Consider the following 23628-nt stretch of genomic DNA (forward strand, 5'->3'; position numbering starts at 1 on the left):
ATAAATAAATTTAAAAAAATAGAATATTTCTGTATTATTCTTGGAACTTGAAGTTTTTCTGTTTCTCCATGCATTCTGTAGAATAATTGCTTGGCACTGACATTTTTATTAGCAATGCTGTTTGTCTTTTACCACTATGGCAAGTTTTCTTTCCTCAAACATTTTGTCAGTTGGAACTGGAATGTCCTAGATAATTACAACCTCCTCAAGCTTCACAGTTCTTCAGGGTTGTGATCCCAAAGTATTCCTGGTACAGCAAAGTCATGGTATTTACATATAGGTCCTTTTACTAAACTGTGGTAAAAAATGGACTTAGCACATCCTTATGTGTGTGCGCTATGGCTATGTTTACCACTAGGGTAAAACAGCCGATTTTTCTATTTTCCTTATTAATGGCCACACACTAATTTTCCTATTAGTGTGTGGCCATTAGCATATGAGTCCCTACCGCCTTGCATTATGTAAGCGGTAAGGGCTCACACGCTAACCACACACTAATCACTTAGGGGCCCTTTTACTAAGAAATGCTGAATAATGGCCGGCACTGGTGTAGGCGTGTGTTTTGGTCGTGCGCAGGTCCATTTTTCAGCAGGCCTGCAAAAAGGGCCTTTTTTGTGGCCGAAAATGGACGTGTGGCAAAATTAAAATGAGCCTATGTCCATTTTCGGCCTGAGACCTTACTGCCACCCATTGACTTAGCTGTAAGATCTCAAGCATTAAGTAGGTGGTAATCGTCAACGCACATACACTGCCGATTACCAATGGGTAAGCACCACATGGTAGAAAATTTCTACTGTGTGTTTTGGATGCACATCAAAAATGGAATTACCGCCCGGGGCATGCGGTAGCTGGGTGATAGTTCCAATTTGACATGTGTTGTATGCGCATAGGCGCCTACGCGCCTTAGTAAAAGGGCCCTTTAGCATGCAACAATGTAACTGTGTTAACCAATTAGTGCCTAATACATCCACTCTCTGCCCCCAGAGTCACCCTCAGTGCTAAAGAATGCATTTTCTATTTTAGCATGTGGGTAGTGTGTGCACATCCAAAAATTACCACGGGACACCTCAGCATGCCCTACGGCAAGCCATTTTTTGCTGCGGTAAGAACGCGTTAGTGCTTACCACAGCTTAGTAAAAGGCCCATAGTTTCCAGTGCATGAGCCATGCAACCTTACTGTAACCTTTCTCTTAGGAGCCAACTTTTCAAAATGATTGGGGGTGCTGAAAAAATTTTTTTTTTTTTACAGGTGGTGCATTCCCCCTCCCTCTCTCTCTCGTCCCCCTCCCTCCCAGTTCCAGGCCCCCCTCCCTCACTCCCTCCGAGTTCCAGTTCCACCCTCCCTCCCAGTTCCAGCCCCCCTCCCTCCCCTCTCTCTCTCCTTTCCCTCCCTCCCTCCCTTCGAGTTCCAGGGTCTCCCTCCCTCGAGTTCCAAGGCCTCCTTCCTAGTTCCAAGGTCTCCCTCCCAGTTCTAGGGTCTCCCTCCCTCCCTCCGTCACTCCTTCCCAGTTCTAGGGTCTCCGTCCCTCCCTCCCAGTTCCAGGGTCTCCCTCCAAGTTCCAGGGCCCTCCGTCCGACCGAATTTTAAAAGCCATCTTCTTACCTCTTCGGAGTTATGGCGGGCAGCAGCATAACTCTTCTCTGTCTCTCAGCTCTGGTCCCGCCCTTGTGGAAACAGGAAATGAGTGCAGGACCAGAGCTGAGAGACACAGAAGGGAAGGCTGAAGCGCTAAGCCTTCACGCTTTTCACTGCGTGCTGCTGCCGCAGTAACCCAATGAGGTAAGAAGATGGCTTTTAAAATTCGGAGGGACGGAGGGCGGGCCCTGGAACTCGGAGGGAGGGACTTAAAATTCTGGGCTGGAAGGGAACTTCCGGTGGGTGAAATATTGGGGGTGCTTGAGCACCCACAGCACCCATAGAGTCGGCACCTATGACCTTTCTGTAGGAGAGGGGAACTGATTAAGGATTGTGGAAAAGTGTGACTGATTTTGTTGTGAAATGTATTTTAATCAAAATGTTCATACTACTTGTGATTTGTGTTCTGTAACTTATTGTATTGCTGCTTTCATATTGTAAGATACTCTAGGTCTTTTAGAAGAGAGAGGGTAATACTTGAAATTTAAATGAAAAATGAAAATAGACACATACATTTCATTACTAATGTTTTTTTTTTTTTTTCCAGGTTCTGCCACGTAATCTTGCAGTTCCATATTATGAGATCTCTCAGACACTTGGGCTGCCACCTATTCTCGTTCATGCAGATTTAGTGCTAGCTAACTGGAAAAAAAGAAACCCAAATGGGTATGTAAATCAAGCAAACCAAAAGAATACATATGCAGAAACTGTATCCACTCACTCTTACCATGTAATTCTGCAGATCACTGCATTTGGTTTATTCACCTGAGATTTAATACCCTCTTGCAGATCTCAGGCTCCTTGTAACTTTTAGACAAACATAGGTTATCATCCAGACATCTAACAAATAACTGCTCAGCACTGCAGATATAATGCCACAAGCTAAATTATTATAATTAGAGGCACATGAAAAAAGCACATTGTTTTGCCTTTATCTAAACTTGTATTGTACTATGTTGGAAACAGACAGATTTCATAGAAGGTAGAACTCTTGGAAGGTTAGAAACTTTCCAGGAAGGGAGTTTTATTCAGGTCTTAGGCAGGGGCGACAGGGGCGGTTGCACAGGGCCCCGTGCTCCTAAGGATCCCGCATCTCTGGCATGTCTGTCCTCCTGTCTTGGAACACCTCCCTGCTCCATATCTTAATGTGCATCTACATTTCAGTAGAGAGCATCAGGCAGCGGCAGCGATTTTCATATCCCATCTGCTGCCGAGCCCAGAGCCTCCTCATTGCTATGTCCTGCCCCCCTTTGATGTCACTTCTTGCATCCACAAGAGCGGGATGCAGCAGCTAGGAAGTTCTGGGCTCGGCAGCTGATGGGATATGAAAATCGCTGCTGTTGTCTGCTGCTCTCTACTGAAACGTGGTGGATGTACATCAAGGTATGGGGTGAGGTGGGATTCTGAGAGCTCTAAACCTCCTTTTAAACTCTGATAAATTATTGCTTACGGTGGCGGGCGTGGGCAGGTGGCCCCACTGAACTAGTCTGCACAGGGCCCCGCAATTGCTAAGACCGGCCCTGGTTTCACTTTCTTGTTTGACGTTAATATCTGAAAGGACCACAATGTTAGCATACTAAAGCCAATCTGTTAGAAACTACCAAACAGGGAAGGCAAAGGTGATTTGTGATTAATGGACACGGTGATTAAGGGGAGAGGAAGGCCCATAATGATCAATGTATAAAATATTATTTTATGAGTCAATGAAGAGTGTTATAATTCTTCATATTCTATGAATTGATTCATCCATTGCCAAGTCTCCTGCATTCAGGGAGACTTCCCCTTTCATGGGTGATCTCCCACACTCCTGAGGAATCATAAACTCCTGCTCAGCAGGTCAGATGTGCTCTGGCAGCTTCCTCCTCCATTGGCAGCAGGAGAAGTATTAATAAGATATCATCTTCTGCTGCCATGAGACCAACCTCGCAATAAGAACTGCAAAATTTCACAGCTTTCCAGTGACACCATGAGAGGATATCTTATTAATGTATCTCCTGCTGCTGGCTATGGAAATGACAGGTGAGAAAGAAGGGGGAGAACCCCTCTGAAGGAATGGAGGGAGGGAGGGAGGGAGGGAGGAATACCTCTAGTTGGTTGGCAAGTGTGTGAATGGATGGATGAGTGAGCAGATGGGTGGGTGGGTAGTGGTGAGAATAGAGGAAAAAGCATTGAATGGGTAGGGATTAGAATAGGGAAAAATATTGAGCGGGAGGGGGGTAAGGATGGGGTGAAAAAGCATCAAATGGATGAGTGGGGATAAGAGAGGGTGAAAAACATCATGAGGTTGAGTGAGTGAATTGGAGGGTGTGAGAATCGGGGAAAGAGCATCAAGTGAGTAGGTGAGTAGTTTCTAGTGAGGCAGGGGTGGAGATAAGAGGCAAAGTGAATGTGCATGGGATGGAGTGGTTGGGACTGGAGGCAGTGGAGCAGAGCAGGGTGTTTGCGTTAAAGCCTCCTCAAAAAATGCTCCCCCTTGACACTTCTGAAAGGGTGAACCTGGTCACAATTTGCTCTTTAGGTCTATAAACCTAGCAAACTTTTACCTCTAAGTGTGTTTATCCTTTTGAGTCCAGTCGGTAGAGTTGGTATAACAATGTTGTGCCTTTAAGGCTGGATGATGTCAGCAGTGACTTCCAGTGGATATAAATGCTAGACTCACAGTAGTTTGCTGGCTTTTTTCTTCTTTATTTGTTTTAATGCTTTTCTGCTTGCTTGTGACTTGCTGCAGCAGAAGCCAGTAAAGAAGAGAAGCTGGTTTCAGCAAAAAGTATTCTGATGTTTCCAAATTTACCCATAGAAGAAAAAAAAATTTCCTTTTGCATCCTGGGGTCTAACAGCTAGGGAATTTTGTTTTGGCTCAATTTTTGGTGTGGTTTTCTTTCGCCACCTTCTTATTAATATGCACTGGAATAGTATAGGAGTAGACTCACTTAAACAGTTATAACCTAATTTTGTAAAAATATATTTTTAAATATGGATTTAGACTGCACCTCCAATCTGTGGACTGATAAACACAGCCTGCTTGGTTTTTTCTTCATTTTCACCCCTTATTTGAAAAGGTTTTAAAAAATGTTTCTATGCTATTTGTTTCTTGCTGAGAACTTATGTTCATTGGATATAAAAGTAAAATTTTAAATAGTTGGCAGTGCTAGGTCAAATGGGAACCAGTTTAAAGAAAGTTGATTGTCACAATTCTAGTATTCAATTAGTCTTTTAGCCCTTTGCCCCTGGATTCTATATAGCGCACCTAGCATTCCTCGCTGAAATCCAAGCGTATTCTGTAACAATGTGTGGAACTTAATTGGTTTAACAAGCCAATCAGCATTGTCAACAGCACTTAACAAGCAATAATGAGCACTAATTGGTGATAACTAAAATTTACTCGCACAACTCTCTAAGCGTATTCTGTAATGCACTGTGTCTAAATTTTAATGCGCACAGGCAAATAAGGGTATGGTTATGGTTGGGAAATGGGCATTTCATGAGTGTTCCAAAATTTACATGAGTTGTTATAGAATATGGCCCTCTGTGCCTAAATCTACACACTAGGATTTATGCCATGTTTTTGTTGGCGTAAATAGATGCGTGAAGTTTTAGGCACTATTTTTTTATTTTATTTATTTATTTAATTTATTTATTTGTTGCATTTGTATCCCACATTTTCCCACCTCTTTGAAGGCTCAATGTGGCTTACAATACATCATGAATAGTGGAAATGAGAAGAGAATGGACAATTGGTGTTACAGAAGGATTTTGGGTTACATGATAATGATAAAGCATAATAGTGAGATAACAAGAAAACATTATAAGATAATTCTGGGTACATGTGGGGGGTTTCACATGTGATGATCTTAGTGATGTGTCTTGTTGAAGAAATGAGCATTTGTAGCATTTGTATCCCACATTTTCCCACCAATTTGCAGGCTCAATGTGCCTTACATTTGACGTAATGGCGGTTGCATATCAACTTAGCGTATTCTATTTACCGTGCCTAAATATAGGCGCTACTTATAGAATACGCTTAGGTGGAAATGTTTTCTGCATGGATTTTCTAGGTGCTATATATAGAATCTGGCCCTTGATGTGTTTTAGGGGGAAATAATGGAATACCATGTTTCATTTTACGTATTCCTCCCAAAAATGATGTTGGTGTAGGAGAGAGAATGTCAGATACATGAAACAGATGTAAATTGCAACACAATCCTAAACATTATCACTAGGCTTGTGGATATGTTACCCTCAAAAGTCATTTGAAGGACAATTCTGTGATCTGGGCGCTGGCATTTACATGACTCTTGCCAGTGCGCTTTTTTTTTAGGGAAAAAGGTACCGGTACTCAAATGCCAGACCACCCTTCAGGGGTGGGGTGATCACTGAGGGACCAACCCCACAATAGCCAGGCCCCTTGCAACCAGTCACAGAATCTATGGCAAAGCAGAACTGGTGTGTAGAACCTGAGCTCTTTCATTAAAACTTGGGGACCATGGGTCAATTTAAGCAGACAATGGAAAAGGTGCCGGTACTCAGTACCCCCAAGTACCCCCTCAAAAAAAGCCTTGACTCTTGCACATGTAAATGTACAGAATACTAGCACTTACACGTTACTGTACACTTAACCACAAAAGTGACAGTAGGGGACCAAAATATTATTCTGTAATGGCGTGCCTGACTTACATAACATGTAAATGCATTTGAGCATACAGGGGGACACAGGGGTGGTCCAAGAAAATCTGCTGCCTGAGGCAGAAAATGAGCTGCTGCCCCCTCCCAACCCCTTCCCCGAAATTACTGGTCCCAGCCCCTTCTCTCTACTGCAGGTGGCCCACCTCTCTGACATAATTTCCTGTTTCCAAAGAGGTGGACCACTCACGGTAGAAAGAAGGGGCTGGGACCTGCGACAGGGCAGCCTATGAGAGTCGCTGCTGCTACCTTCTTTTGAAAAACAAGAAAAGAAAAGAAAAAGGTAATTTCAGGGAAGGGGGCAGGGCCGCCGAGAGGGGGCAGGCCCGGGCCCGGCATTGGCAAGCTTCTTCTTGCTCCCTTTTTCCAAGTCTGTCTTCCCCCGCTCCTTCTTGCTGCCGGCACCAGGCCTGGGCCCCCCTTGAAGACAAACACAGAAAGATAAGGGGGCTGGTGGGAGTGGCGGTGCAAGGGGGTGACGCAAGGGGGGTGGTTTGCAGCGGTCCAGTTCTGTCCTGGGCCCGGCTATGTCTCTCAGTGGATCTAGGTTGGGGAGGGAAGGGCAGAGGGCGATGCTGCTTCACAAGAATGCTGCCTGAGGCCCCCGCCTCAGGTGACCTAGTTATGTGTGTAACTTACAGAATATTGTCAATTATGCATCTCCCTGCTGCATTTATGCACCACCTACAATTATGCCATGTCTATGGCTGGTGTAACTGTGGGAAGGTAAATGTTAGGTGAGCCGATACCAGGTTATATTAGTATTCTGTAATGGGACATGGACTTCAAGGTTCTGTTACAAAATAGGCTTCTACTGTGTATCCTCGAGGCACCTAAATGGAAGAATTGTTGTAGAATTGCCCCCGTATTAAATGTTAAATATGAAATTCACACTGAAAACTAATTTCTGTTTCTTTTTCTTCCCAACACATCTGTCACTGCTGCCTGGAAATTCCATGTAGACCTCTGAAAATTGAGTAAGCTTACTACATTATTTAATTCCTGGCTAGAAAGCTCTCATGCGTAAGAATGTATTTACAGCTGTAGGAAAAACTACCCCTTGAAATTTTGCTTAAGCCTCTCAGCCGAGCTCTGCATTCAAAATTAATTAGTGACACTCTTCTGTAATTTGGTAATAAAAATTAAAAAGGGACACATGTTTCTAATGAGCTGCTGTGCAGATTATATTTTAAAGCTTTTATGGGTATCTTGGGGTGGGAGGAGATGTGGATTCCATTGCTTCATCCCAGAGTTGCTGGCTGAATCCTGGTATGGGGAAGCTCCCTCTCACCCTTGGCATTTGCCAGCTATTCCCATCCCTCACACTGACTGTCCTAGAGCCACTCCCACCAAAACTGTTTATTAATTGTTGCATGCCATCCAGAATCATATTTGTTGTGAATTGGAAGACTTGCAGCTTTCAGTATTCAAGTTTTATAAGCAGAGGAAAATAACCTGGGATATAATGCAGTGTATGAAAAGTTTAAAATGCCTCACTCTAATTTGCTGCTGTTCGGGGTGCCATTTTAATGTCTCTTGCAAGGAATTTGGATCCCATTGTTTCATTGCCTGGTGGAGAGAGCCTGAGAGGATTCATTTTGGTTACCTTCCTGGTTGAATTAGCAGCTGTGCCTGGACTTAAGGTAACCTATAGAAGGACAGAAAATGATGAGATATAAGGACCATAACACCCATTCAGTCTGCCAGTTGACCTCTTCTTACAGTGACCCAAAACACAGTTGAGATTCTCTGACATTTCTTTACTTCTTCATATGATTTGCACATGCCTGGAGTGAGTCAATTTGATGCTTTGTATGCAAATACAAGCCAGTTCCTGAGCTGCACAGTCTTCTGGCACAGATCACATTCAATCATATTCAGACAAAGAATTATCACATGAAGCAACTGCTCCTATTCTGTTGACTCCTGAGCTTGAATTAAAAGAAGTGTCCATCAATACTAACTTTACATGCTTCAGAAATAAGAAAAAAGGAATGCTTGGTAGGTCACTAAAACCAGCATCTGTTAAGTGGAAATAATTCTTTTATTAGACAAATGATATTTTAAAGATGCACGTCTCCAGAACTGTTAGGTGCCTTCATTTTAACAACCACATCTTTCAGTGGGTTGAAATCTATTAGAAAACTATTATCAGCTTGCTATTGATATGTTTCTGCTTACAATTTGCCATCTTTTTCCCTTTTCTTCATCATAAACATTTCCATAAAGATTATTTGAAAGGAAAACATAAGACATTGTTTATCTTGCTGCACCATATGCCTGGAATAAATTTCCTGAGCCGGTCCGTCAAGCTCCATCTCTGGCTGTCTTCAAATCTAGATTAAAAGCCCACCTTTTTGATGCTGCTTTTAACTCCTAACCCTTACTCACTTGTTCAGAATACTTATTTTATCATCCCCACCTTAGTAATTCCCGTATCTCTTATTTGTCCTGTTTATCTGTCCTAATTAGATTGTAAGCTCTGTCAAGCAGGGACTGTTTCTTCATGTTCAAGCGTACAGCACTGCATACATCTAGTAGCGCTATAGAAATGATAAGTAGTAGTAGTAGTAGTATGTGTTATATTGCTAAAACTATACAGGTTGCAGCAGTTTATAAAAAAAAATAAACATATAAAATAAAAAAAGAACTCCATTTAAAAATAGGATAGACCTACACAATCAAACCAAGAAAATGGAAAAAAAGTCATACAGACATTTATAAAACAATTCCTTGCAGGCAGTAGTTAAAGCAACTATACAGCCCCCGCCACCTATAAGCCAAAGGCATGAGTAAAATAATATGTTTTCAACAGACTTTGTATCCTTGGATTATATTCCCCTTCTAACTCCCACATTTATTTTTTTTATTGTTTATTTATTAGGATTGATTTACTGCCTTTTTGAAGGAATTCACTCAATGCGTTATATAGCAAGAATAAGTCAAATATAGGCAATAGACAATTAAAGCAGTAAAAATATTCAGATTTTAATACGTTGCTACATTTGCATTCACCACAGTTGGCATCACCAAGGGATTTTGTCTATGTAAGCCACATTGAGCCTACAAATAGGTGGGAAAATGTGGGATACAAATGTAATAAATAAATAAATAAATTTTGAATGAAAGAGAGAATTTGTTATGTGATGTGTTTTATAATTAGACAACACTGATGGTGTGCACAATGCTATACAAAGCAAAGTATAGATCAGTAAAAGTAGAGATAAAAAGATTAACCCAGTTAGGTAGATACAGTTTGGAAGGCCCTTTCTCCAAGGCCTTGTATTTGAAACAGTGTCATTGAAATAATTCAGCATTTTGCTGACAGCCTTAATATATATTTTCTTCCCATGTTCTCCCCTATATAAATGAAAGAAAAGAGGCATTCTGCCTATCGTAAATGCAAGTGAGTTTTACACCAATGGACTTATTTCTGCAGATGTGACTAATGAAGACAATGTCGGTGATGGATGGACACTGTCAAGCTGCAGAAAGCTTGTGGAGCATTTGCACATAAAAATAGTAGTTTTTACACGTGTAAATACTTTACACATGTAATTATCAGTTTTAGAAAAGCCACTACTTACCAGGGGCGTAGTCAGAAAACCAGTTTTGGGGTGGACCTAGGCAAGACGTGGGTGGGCACCAAGTGTTCTTCCAAGCATAGGTGCCAGTATCGTGGAGAGTAGCATTTTTATTACCATCAGGGGGAAGTCTTCAGCTGGCGGAGCTTGGGACACCCACCAGTTACCGCTAAATGTGTGCTACTGTTGGGTGGGCCTGAGCCCTAAGTGGGCCCACCCAGGCCCATCTGTGGCTACGCTACTGCTACTTACATGTGTAATTCCATAGCACTATTTTGAAAGGTTGCTTGTTGTAGGTGTGGTTTAAGCAACTCTGAAAAGTATGCCTGTATATTTAAAAAAATCAAGACATTGGCATTTATACCTGCTCCAAGGCATGTGTAAGTTTCAAGTTTATTCAAACTTAATATACTGCTTATGAGAAAGCTATCAAAGCGGTTTACAATATTAATATATTAAAAAGAAAAGAGAGACATGGAACTACAATGATACAAAATAGAATAGGAGGTACACCAAGAAAAGAAAAAGAAACCTAGAAAACCAACACTGCCACATATCGAATACCCATATGCCAGCCAGGCCCCAAAAGCGCCTATGACCCAAATGCTTGACAAAACAAATATGTTTCCAGTCTAATCTTAAAGTCTGATAAAGAATATGCAATATATAAATCCAGTGGAATAGAATTCCATAAAGTAGGGCCCTGCACACTAAATAGTGTATTCCTAATAGAGAAAAGATGAACAGAGGTGTAAGAGGGAACCTGAAGGAGGCAACTCTTGGGGCTTGTTACAAAAATACACTAGTGTTTTTAGCTTGTGGTAAAAATCAGCTAGCGGTAAACACTGAGATGCCCATGGCATCTCAGCGTTTACCGCCAGCTGATTTTTACTGCAAACTAAAAATGCTAGTGTGGCTTGTAAAAGACCCCCTTTGTGAAGAGAAAGTGTCCTGGAGGGTGTATAAGGCAAAATAAATTGAGAAAGATAAACAGGGAGATCAGATTGTAAAACCTTAAATACAAAAATAAGTAGCTTAAAGGACTCCCAGAAAGATAGAGGGAGCCAATGTTCAGTCCTCAAGAGTGGGGTAATATGATCAAAATGCCCAGGTGCTAGGCCGCATTCTGCACCAACTGAAGACGCCATGTTTCTTTCTGAGTAATCCCACATAGTAAAGTATTACAGTAGTCCAAAGTGGAGAGCTAAGTGCTCATTTGGCTTTAGACAAATGATTAAGAGGGGCAATTGTGCTTCCCTCTCTGGAGTTTAAAACCACATTAAAAACCACAAAATCAAAGTTTGCACCTTGGATCTTTAATTGACTCCTTTTTGGTGGAGGTTTGTAAACACTGGCATATATATGTGTATGTGGATGCACTTAGCTATGTAGACTGCAAAACCTGCTTCTCATATGTATGTCAGCATTTACACGTGCTAAGCCCTGAATGATGCTGCTCTTTTTCTGAATTTCGTTATTTCTAAAATTGATGCTCCCATTGTATATGCTGGCACATAGGCAGTGGAATAGGGTAGTTCACAGGGGCCACCAATATTATGCCCAACATAGCATTAGCAACTAGACAGCTTGGGGGACAGGGCAGGAAATTGGTTTGGGTGGACCTTCCAATCAAAAAGATGTTGCACTGCCTCTGTGCTTGCACTTAACCTGTGTATTTCCCATGCCCTTATAATCTCTCTATATAAAACGCACCTCCAACATTCTAATGAAGCCTCCATAAGTCCCAACATTCTAAATCTGTGGTGGTGTAGATCAAAGTTTGCCCATGACTGTTTGCCCTGCCCTCGCATCCTGCAGGCACATAGGCAGACAGGCGGCCAGCCTGAACGTCGGAGGGAGACAGCCAGCCAGCCACCCAACCAACCAGCCAGCCAGTCAGCCAACACACTCTCACACAGACAGCCTCACTCTATGTCACACACACACTCGCACATTCACTCTGTCTCTCTCTCTCACACAGTCACTATCACACACACTCTCTCAAATATACACACTATGATGTAAACCTTGCTAGCGCCCGTTTCATTGGTCTCAGAAACGGGCCTTTTTAACTAGTTATTTTATAAACTGTTCCACACCCAGAGAACCTCTTCTAAAATACTCTCCTGATTGGGAACATCCAGAGTTAATCTCTTCTCCTATTTAAACAACATATGCAAAACCAGGCTTCATGGTGGTGAAACAACCTCAAAGCTTAACCTTCAAACTCTTCTGCTTTTCAATGGCTTGCAGGCTATTGTTCAGACGGTTGATGCCTTACTACAGCGTAATGCCAAATTGCTGCACCATGCGCTGCATGATCTGGCAAAGTCAATTGAGAAGATGACAGAGGCTCTGAAACAGATGCACGGTATGGGCTCATTCAGATTATATTTCCTCTTGATAATGAAGTGCTTGTGACTAAATCTGGTTTCAGGAGCTGCAAACTTTCTGGTCTTAAAAAATGCCTCCAGAAAAGTCATGCATTAGTTATATATCCCCCTACTTTCATAATCTTATGTGCTCATATTTGCATGTAGTACACAAAATTGCACACACAGGTTATGACATAAGAACATAAGCATTGCCATACTAGGACATCAGTATCCTGTTTCCGACAGTGGCCAATCCAGGTAACAAGTACCTGGCAAGATCTCAAAACAGTACAATACATTTTATGCTGCTTATCCTAGAAATAAGCAGTGGATTTTCCCCAAGTCCATCTTAATAATGGCTTATGGACTTTTCTTTTAGGAAGCTAGTCAAACCTTTTTTAAACCCTGCTAAGCTAACCACTTTTACCACATTCTCTGGTAACGAATTGCAGCGTTTAATTACACGTTGAGTGAAGAAATATTTTCTCTGATTGTTTAAAATTTACTACTTTGGAGCTTCATTGCGTGCCCCCTAGTCTTTGTTATGTCAGTTATACATGTAGCTTAATTGTTAAAGTAGGTGCTAATTGGCATTAACAATCAAGAATTTGCTATAATTGGTGTTAATTGGCACTGACTTGTAGTCAACACACATAACTGCACTTAATATGTATTCTATAGCCATAGCACATAATTCCTTTAGCGTACAACTGCTAAATGGTGTAGATATAGGAGGGTCATGGGCAGATCATGGGTATGCCTAGTACTTATGCATTGTTGTAGAATATTGTCAGTTAAATGCCTAATTGACAGCAGTTAGGTGACAGCATTTACACCAGCCATTGAGCTAGCAAAAATGCTTACGCCTAAAGTTAGGTATGTAACTGTAGTCTATAACAGCAATTATGCGTGTAATTGTCATTATAAAATTTACATTGAGACACACATTTGAGATGCCTAACTATAGGTGGACTTTTGAGAATTAACCCCCTATATCTACTTTGAATGTTTGCCTATTTCTGTTTAATGTGGACATAGTCAGTGTTCTTTATTTTTTCTTTCCTCTCAATCAGTATGTTTTGGACATAGACATACATCTGCGTACTGCACATGCTATTTCCATGTTTTTCTAAATCACCTAACACATTTTGTTTAGGCTGTATCTGTCTTCTTTGACAAGAGTGAATAGGGATTTCTCCTTCCATGTGAGGACCTGATGTATAGGGAAGGGACCAGAGCAGGAAGCTGGGATGGGTAGAGAGATCCTGCAAAAGTTATCTCTCTTTCTTTTTTATAGCACAGGGAAGTGGCAGGGCTGGATCAAATATTTAAAAAGAGGATAATCTGTGACACAAATCTGAGTTTGTAACTTAGATTCTGTGTGGTGTCTGAACCAAGCACTAAAAATCCCCCCCACAATTGTTTTGTATAGGGAAGAAAGATCAAATTTGACTGTTACAATTTATTCCCATTCCCTTGTCAGTACTTAAACAATTCAGCAACAAAGGTAGCCAGTAGACTGTGTAGGTGGAGCACTCAAGCTTTTTCTTAATGTGATCAGTACAGTACACCACCTTTAAAAAAAAACGTTATTGAAATTTAATTAAGCATACCTCAGAATACAAATATCTCCTATTATCAACCTAGCTGTATCGTTGCATTGTTGAAGTATTGAAAGGGAGGAGGGACTGAGGGAGTGATACCTGAACTGAGCCATAGACTGCATGTCAACATACGATGTTAGTTCACAACTGAGTTTTTAATTCCCATCCCACTGCAACCTGCAAAAGTCAGACTAAACAGTACAGGAACCTGAAAACCAGGAGTGGAATACATGCCAAGCAGCTATGTGGAGCAGGATGGATGATGGTTAATTCAGAAACCATGCTGAAATATTGCTGTTCTGGAGCAGCTGTCCATGGGGGATGAGATCATAACGGGGAAAATGCCATATAATTGTGTACTAGTGAATCTGTCTGTGCTCCTGCAAAACAGGAAAGAAGCAATATCATTTTGAGCCTGTGATCTTTCTTCATAAGAGGATGCTATCAGCAGATAGTGGACTGGTGATAGTGTAGCTGAAGTTTTTTGATAGCCACATGGACAGAGTTAATAGAATCCCCATTCCTCAAAATAAGTCATCAGAAACCTGTCTAATAATGTGGAAAACCTAATTAAACAGTACCCTGTTAACATGCTTTTTTATTGTACTTGATCTTGGGTTACATACCAAGGAATCTTATTAAGGGAATATAAGAGTAGGTGAACTTGTTTCTGTCATTTTAACAACATTTACAAATGTCAAAATGTCAGCTCTTTGCCAGAAGTGACACTCAGGCTTTCACTTTCTCTTGCAGATTACGTTGATTCAGAAATATTCTACACAGTCATCCGTATCTTCCTCTCTGGGTATGTATCACTTCACCATTGATGACACAGAAGTGTGAAATAACAAAGGAAGACTGAAAGTTCTAGATAGCAGTTGATCTCCATCTTTCCTTTCACTCTTTCACTCTTTCACAGCTAAGGAATCTCTGTGCTTATCCTGGGCTTTCTTGAATTCTGTTATTTATTTATTTATTAATTTTAATCTTTGCCACTTTCTGTGGAAAGTCATTCTAAGCATCCACCACTATATTTCTGAAGGAATATTTTTAGATTTCACTTCTGTGTATCCACTTGCAGTCTAATACAATGAACTCTTGGTCTAGACCTTTCTTTTCACTAACAGTACTGCTTTGTGGAGGGACTTAGGTTCGATGCCTGAGCCAAGTCTCTGCTCCATAGGTCATTTGGAGCTGCGGATGTTGCACAAGCAACTTTCACAGCTCCTGAAGGGAAGGAATCCTAGTCATCGCAGAGTGATAACACCCAGTAACCTGAAATAGAGACCATGATTACAGGATATTAGAAAGAACCCTAATGTGTGGCCTGCTGACCAAGAACTGTTGCTGGCCTCTAGGTGTCACCATTGCATGATGATTAGGATTCTCTTCCCTCTACCCACCAGGGCTTTTGAATGACTCCTTGGCACCACACCCATTCTGGCTGACCCAGGAAGCAGATGAATTGCCTCAGGAAGCAAACTCATGTTGTCTGCTTTGAACCAGCCAGTTAAGCCCTCCATGTAAGCAAAAGGGGACTTTTGGTAGTACAACTGCACCCTTGCATCTAAAACTAGCTACCTTATCTTGTGGATACATTGAAGCATTAAAAAAAAAGCATACTTTTACAATTAAAAAAAATGTTTACAACCTCTCATTCTTTTTGGTATTCTAAAATGTATTTTTAGGGATGCTAAAAATAACTGGGAAAGGATATTTCAGCTATTTGTTCTCTCAAGTCCCTGACACAGCTGTTCTGCTTGTTGCTTAGTCCCTTGGGTGTAAGCAAGATCAAAATATAAGCCTTTTATTTAGTGCTCAGTCTATTTAAAACTCTGTGTATCCTCCAGCTGACATAAAAGAGTTTGTTGTAAAGAATATTGGCCTCAATTATTCAAAAAATTATTCAAAAAAATTATTAAAAAAAAATTATTAAAAAAAAAACAATCAAGTGCTTAATAGGTTCTCTAAGACTCACTGTAAATTGGATACTTGCCCTAGCTACCTATTAAAATCTGCTCTCCACCGCTTCATAGCAGACCTCACATCCCACTTAAACTATATGCTTCAACATGGGCTTTTCCCGAAGGAAAAAGGCAACATCCTACTCACCCCAATACTGAAAGATACCAAGAAAAAAACAGATGATATCACCAACTACCGCCCAGTAGCCTCAATCCCACTGGTAGTCAAACTGATGGAAAGTGTGGTTACCAAACAACTCACTGACTACACAAACAACTTCACAATACTACACGAATCACAATCAGGATTCCTCTCCAACCACAGCACCGAAACAGTACTAACTACACTCCTAGCCAAATTCAAACAAGAAATTGCAACATGCAAAAGCATACTTCTCCTACAATTCGACATGTCTAGCGCATTCAACATGGTGAACCATAGCATACTACTAAACATACTAGAATACTTTGGGATCGGTGGAAGTGTACTTAACTGGATCAAGGGCTTCCTAACGATCAGAACCTATTAAGTGAAATCGAAATCGACCATATCACCACCATGGAAAGCAGACTGCGGGGTACCTCAAGGATTACCACTATCACCGCTCCTTTTCAACCTAATGGTGACCCCACTAGCCAAGTCCCTATCCAATCAAGGCCTTAACCCTTTCATATATGTGTACGACGTCACATTGTACATCCTTTACAAAAATGATCTAACGGAAATTACCAAAGAAATCAAACTCAGCTTGAACATCATGAAATTTTGGGTGAATACATTTCAACTAAAACTCAACACAGGAAAAAACACATTGACTCATCCTCACATTCCAATATAACACAATCAAACCCACCAACATAACCACCCCAGATCACACCCTCCCTATCTCAGACAGCCTGAAAATTCTCGGAGTTACAATCGACCGAAATCTCACACTGGAGAGCCAAGTGAAAGCCACAACAAAGAAAATGTTTAACTCAATGTGGAAGCTCAAACGAGTGAAACCTTTCTTCCAGAGGGAAGTATTTCGCAACTTAGTACAATCCATGGTACTAAGCCATCTAGATTAGTGCAACGGAATCTATGCGGGATGTAAAGCACAAATCATAAAGAAACTCCAAACTGCTCAAAACACAGCAGCAAGGCTTATATTCGGAAAAACAAGATTCGAAAGCGCCAAACCTTTACGAGAAAAACTACACTGGCTCCCAATCAAAGAACGTATTGCATTCAAAATCTGCACCCTGGTTCACAAGATCATCTACGGCAATGCCCCGGGATACATGATAGACCTCATAGACCTACCAACCAGAAACACAACAAAATCAACACGAGCATACCTAAATCTCCACTACCCAAGCTGCAAAGGACTTAAATACAAATCAACCTATGCATCCAGCTTCTCTTATATAAGCACACAACTATGGAACGTGCTTTCGACCGATGTGAAAACAACATACGACCACCTAATCTTCCGGAAACTCCTAAACCTGTTCAAAAAGGCATACTCAAACGACTCAACCTAAATGCCTAAACCCGCAACACAACAACATACATGTTCATATTCGACATAACCTACTCTCCCCCTTGACCCCCAATATGTCTATCAATTCTGATCATTAGTCTGTCATAACCTCACTTTGTATTTGTTCATGCCGATATTGGCGACTGCCACTACTGCATTATGTAATGCATTATGTAATGCATTTTCCCACATTGAGCCTGCAAATAGGTGGGAAAATGTGGGATACAAATGCAACAAATAAATAAAAATATCCTAGTCTTTTGCCTTAGCTTCAGTAAATATTTCTAGTCCTAATTAACATCTAGATGAGGGGGCCCAGGAGTAAATTAGACTAGGGCCAGATCTTTTCTCATTAACAATCGAGATGTTCACCCATATTCTTGATTCAGAATGAACACAATCGGCACAGAACAGGAGGACTATCATCTCAGAAACACTAATTCTGATCGAATAATTCTACATATGGGTGTAACCAGGTGGTTGAATAGTAAAGGTGCATTCCTGCTTACTAGTGGATTATCTGTCTGATCATGATTCTTTTATCTTTCTGGTCCACAATTTGTATCATTAACAAAATAGTACCCCTTCCCAAAAGCCGTGCTGAAATACAGAGTACCAGGAATCTGCACACTGGCCATCCACCATAGAAGTGGCTGCATCTGGGCCTCCAAAATGATCTTCAGTATGTGCCAGAGTTCTGTCTGGATCATCGTATAAAATTATCGAATGCCAGCTGCAGCTAACTCTTTCCACTTTTCAAGTATGCTGCCAGGAAAGGTGGATCCAGGTCCTGCTCCCACTTTTCTGAATTATCTCTTGTGATGAATGGGTGCATCACAATATTTTTTCACATCAATCATTTGTGTCATTGCATTAGCTTTGATTACATATTTTGATACCTATCCATGGGTCAGATTAATCAACTTTCTGGCTTCTGTTACAGGTTTTGCTGCTGTGTAGGTGACTTGAATTTTAGCAAGCTTTTCTAAAGGTCGTTTTCTTTCCTTTTACACAGATGTTTGCAACTTCAATAGAGATATTTTGCCTCTTTTTTTTTTCCTATAGGTAATTCTGATAGCTAAACCCCAGTTTACTAAATAATCTTTATCTTGGAGGCAATAATCTCCTTATTAAGATACAAACCTCATTTACCTTCATAACCTAGGTATTATTATGCTGTTTTTGCATGTCACCTCATGAGGGTTACAGCTTTTGTTGTAGCAAGAGTAGTCTAGTAGCTGCTTCCTTTAAACATGCTGTGGTCACACCTCTCCTTAAGAAGCCTTCACTTGACCCTACTTGTCCCTCTAATTACCGACCCATCTCCCTCCTTCCTTTTCTCTCCAAATTACTTGAGCGTGCTGTTCACCGCCGCTGCCTTGATTTTCTCTCCTCACATGCTATTCTTGACCCATTACAATCTGGTTTTCGCCCTCTCCACTCAACTGAAGCTGCGCTTACTAAAGTCTCCAATGACCTATTACTGGCTAAATCCAGAGGTCAATATTCCATCCTCATTCTTCTTGATCTTTCCGCTGCTTTTGACACTGTCGATCACAGCATACTTCTCGATACCCTGTCCTCACTTGGATTCCAGGGCTCTGTCCTTTCCTGGTTCTCTTCCTACCTCTCCCTCCGCACCTTTAGTGTTCACTCTGGTGGATCCTCTTCTACTTCTATCCCTCTGCCTGTCGGTGTACCTCAGGGTTCTGTTCTTGGTCCCCTCCTCTTTTCTATCTACACTTCTTCCCTTGGTTCATTAATCTCATCCCATGGCTTTTCCTACCACCTCTATGCTGATGACTCCCAAATCTACCTTTCTACCCCTGATATCTCACCTTGCATCCAAACCAAAGTTTCAGCGTGCTTGTCTGACATTGCTGCCTGGATGTCTCAACGCCACCTGAAATTAAATATGACCAAAACCGAGCTTCTCATTTTCCCCCCCAAACCCACCTCCCCGCTCCCCCCGTTTTCTATTTCTGTTGATGGCTCTCTCATTCTCCCTGTCTCCTCAGCTCGAAACCTTGGGGTCATCTTTGACTCTTCTCTCTCCTTCTCTGCTCATATCCAGCAGACCGCCAAGACCTGTCGTTTCTTTCTTTACAACATCCGTAAAATCCGCCCCTTTCTTTCCGAGCACTCTACCAAAACCCTCATCCACACCCTTGTCACCTCTCGTTTAGACTACTGCAATCTGCTTCTTGCTGGCCTCCCACTTAGTCACCTCTCCCCTCTCCAGTCGGTTCAAAACTCTGCTGCCCGTCTCATCTTCCGCCAGGGTCGCTTTACTCATACTACCCCTCTCCTCAAGACCCTTCACTGGCTCCCTATCCGTTTTCGCATCCTGTTCAAACTTCTTCTACTAACCTATAAATGTATTCACTCTGCTGCTCCCCAGTATCTCTCCACACTCGTCCTTCCCTACACCCCTTCCCGTGCACTCCGCTCCATGGATAAATCCTTCTTATCTGTTCCCTTCTCCACTACTGCCAACTCCAGACTTCGCGCCTTCTATCTCGCTGCACCCTACGCCTGGAATAAACTTCCTGAGCCCCTACGTCTTGCCCCATCCTTGGCCACCTTTAAATCTAGACTGAAAACCCACCTCTTTAACATTGCTTTTGACTCGTAACCACTTGTAACCACTCGCCTCCACCTACCCTCCTCTCTTCCTTCCCGTTCACATTAATTGATTTGATTTGCTTACTTTATTTATTTTTTGTCTATTAGATTGTAAGCTCTTTGAGCAGGGACTGTCTTTCTTCTATGTTTGTACAGCGCTGCGTATGCCTTGTAGCGCTATAGAAATGCTAAATAGTAGTAGTAGTAGTAGTAGTAGCTAACACAGGGGCCCTTTTTCTAAGCAGTAGGACTAACATGCGGGTAGCATGCACCAAATCGACACTACCATCGGGTTAGAGTGGTAATTTCAAAGTTGGCGTCCGCTGTTTTCTGCAGTAGAAAATATTTTTTAATTTTCTACTGGGGGGCGTTAGGCCACATTGGTGTGTGCTGAATGATTACTGCAAGAGTAGTGCGTGAGCCTTCACCGCTAGGTCATTGGGTGTTGGTAAGGGCTTAGGCAGTAAACCTTTCTTCCCAAGAGACATTTTTCGCATTCTAGTACAATCAATCAATGGTACTAAGTCACGTGAGACTACTGCAATGCACTCTATGCTGGTTGTAAAGAAAAAATCATCAAGAAGCTTCAAACAGCCCAAAATACTGCAGCTAGACTCATATTAGGTAAGACAAAATATGAGGGTGCCAAGCCCCTAAGAGAAAAACTGCATTGGCTCCCACTCAAAGAACATATTACGTTCAAGGTCTGCACCTTGGTTCATAAAATCATTTATGGCGATGCCCCGGTTTACATGTCAGACCTCATAGACTTGCCACCCAGAAATACTAAAAGATCAGCACGCACATTCCTAAATCTTCATTTCCCCAGCTGCAAAGGACTAAAATACAAATTAACACATGCATCCAGCTTTTCCTACATAGGTACGCAGCTATGGAATGCATTACCACTTGACGTGAAAAAACAAAGCGACCTAACCAACTTTCGGAAATTACTGAAAACCTGCCTCATTAAGAAGGCATACCGCAATGATCCTTCATATGAGCTTTAACGCATTACCTCTTTACTTATTATCCTGAATGTGTTCTCTTTATACCTGTTTGCTCAATTTTATTTTGTCATTCATGTTCTCTATGTAATACCACTTGTACCTCTCATTCTGGAATGGCGATTACCATGACGGAACAATGTAAGCCACATTGAGCCTGCAAATAGGTGGGAAAATGTGGGATAAAAATGCAACAAATAAATAAATAAATAGCCACACACTACTTTTAATTTTAGCGCACGGCCATTTACTGACACATTAAAAAAGCCTTTTTTCCCAGCAGTGGAAAAAAAGGCCTAGTGTGCCCAAGTTCTGTCCACAGACTACCCTGGCACTGTCTGGATAGTACTAAGATGGTCAGACAAAATATTCAGTGGCGCTAATTAACCAGTTAGTACCACTAAAAATCTTTCTTATCAGCCATTTTTCAGATAATAGCATCTGCTAACTGGATAAGGACCTTTAAAATATCGGTCCCTAAATATTTTTGGCCAGGGACCTCATTCTTAATTACTACATAATGTTCAGTGGCACTATAATGATAAGTAGTTCAATTTCTTTATTAAGAAAGAAAACAAACAATACAATCCCCCACGACACAGGTTATACAAATACATTACATTGTCCCATATTCCAAATAAGCTGAGATTTCATTCAAAACCACACATTAGCAGTTTGACAATACAAATCTAAAGGAGCCCAAACTTTTAAATATAGAGAAAGTTTGCCTTTTAATTGCAGTATTATCCTTCCACTCCAAAAATATGGTCTGCATTGCTATAGCTAGAAGTACGCCAAACAATCTAGCATTCTCTTTACTTATTAGATGTGGATGGACGTATTATTTGAATGGGGACACTGCCAATACAAGTGACTATGGGGTCCATGCTCAAAGCTACCTGTGCGAAAAGGGGATTAATGCTGGCATAGAAGCCAACTTTTCAAAATTATTGGGGGTGCTAAGCCCAGTGGAAATAACCCCTCCCTGGACACATACAAGGAATTTTCTCAATATTGGGGGTGCTCAAGCACCCACAGCACCCACAGAGTCAGCTCCTATGAATGCTGGGTTTGTATGCACATTAATATGTGTAGAATGCTCTATTGGTTTCAGCACAGGCACTGAAACCATTAGCACAGACCACATTTAAATGCAGTCATTCGGTACCCCGCAACAATGCCCCAAAGCTTTTTAGGCACGTTTAGCACTGGGAATTTTTCACTATGTCCAGGGCAGTGGTAGAAGGGTTGGTTGAAAGAAGAGGTGTCTAGCGTCACCTCTTTTTTCTCTCCAACCCGACCACCCTGCCCTGGATTGGCTTTTTCCAATTAAAAAAGACTGGTGGACTAATAGCCCTTTCTTCCCAAAGCATCATCCGCCCTCTCCTCTCCAAACCTTAAATAATGCCCAAGTGGTCTGGTGGAACCCCAGCTCCCCAGTCATAAATAGGCTCATGGGTCAGCACCCTCTTGGCTAGTCTAGGCCAGGACCCCAGCAACTTTGACTTGGTGATCTAGTGGTCTAGTAACCTAGCCCATCTCTCCAGACCTCCAAACCATTCATCAGAAGTATGAGCAATGCCCACTCACTCCTGCTTCTCCAAGCCACTATCTTCAAACATCCTGGGATGCACTGGGCAGGGCCTAACTACCATATAAGATTCTATGTTAGAAATCACAGTATGCTGTTGCTGACAAGTCTTTATGTGTAGATGGACTATGTCAGTCACTAAAGTATTTTTCTTTGTTTACACTATTTTACAAGTCAAGTACAACTGACTAAGGAAGTGTATCTTTGTATATCTTAGTCAGGGTAAATACACGTGTGTCAAAGAAAACCATTAGCTGTGCTGACTGATTGGAAGGGCAATGTTAGACGGCACATTACCTAACTCTGTCTCGCTCATAGCATAGTTCAGTGGCATTCATTTTCATCAATCCTATATTCCTCCTCAGATGGAAAGATAATGCAGCAATGCCAGAAGGGCTGGTTTATGAGGGGGTCGCTGAAGATCCAAAGGCATACTCTGGAGGCAGTGCGGCACAGAGCACAATACTACACGCCTTCGATGAATTGCTAGGGATCAGCCACAGCCAGGAAAGTGGTAAGTTTAAAATGGTTTTAAAAATAAACTCTCTCCTTACCTCTTTCACTTCTGTTATACAAAGTAGGCTCTCGAACATGTAAGGACATGCACAGACAAAATTTCAGTCTGTTTTTGAATTTTCAGATTTCTCCCTAATATTCAGACATTTTTGTTTGTTTCAAGCATTCGCTTTAAGAAAAATGTTTTAGCATCTGCTGGAACTTTTTGAAGCATGTAAATCTATTGAATGATGTTTCTTGATAGGTTGCTGCATGTTAAATCAATTTTGTGTGCATCAAGGGGAAAATTATACAACTGGGCCCTTCAATTAGGTGCCCCAAGGACATGCGGCATGAACTTATTCTATAGCAGCACCTTCCGAATATCAGCAGTTAAGCAGCCAAGTGCTGACTCGGGGCCCGGAACACCCCTAAGACAGCCAGCTTTGTGTTCTGCGCTAAACATGATATTAAGCAGCACGTAGCTAGTTAAGTGCCGCTGAATATTAGCAACTAGCCTCGACCAAGCGATTTAACCAGT

The 23628-nt window shown here is 41.6% G+C and overlaps 1 protein-coding gene across 1 annotated transcript in view; it reads left to right on the forward strand.

The window, feature by feature from the left end:
- LOC115469301 (indoleamine 2,3-dioxygenase 2-like) overlaps positions 1-23628 on the forward strand; it is a 55206-nt gene that overhangs the window by 27348 nt on the left and 4230 nt on the right. The window contains exons 4-9 of the mRNA XM_030201808.1: positions 2184-2302; positions 7279-7293; positions 7860-7959; positions 12154-12271; positions 14633-14684; positions 22958-23106. Of these exons, the coding sequence (XP_030057668.1) occupies positions 2184-2302; positions 7279-7293; positions 7860-7959; positions 12154-12271; positions 14633-14684; positions 22958-23106 (553 nt within the window). The remainder of the gene's footprint in view (positions 1-2183; positions 2303-7278; positions 7294-7859; positions 7960-12153; positions 12272-14632; positions 14685-22957; positions 23107-23628) is intronic.

The sequence above is a fragment of the Microcaecilia unicolor genome, chromosome 4, assembly GCF_901765095.1.
Source record: "Microcaecilia unicolor chromosome 4, aMicUni1.1, whole genome shotgun sequence".
Lineage (NCBI taxonomy): Eukaryota > Metazoa > Chordata > Amphibia > Gymnophiona > Siphonopidae > Microcaecilia > Microcaecilia unicolor.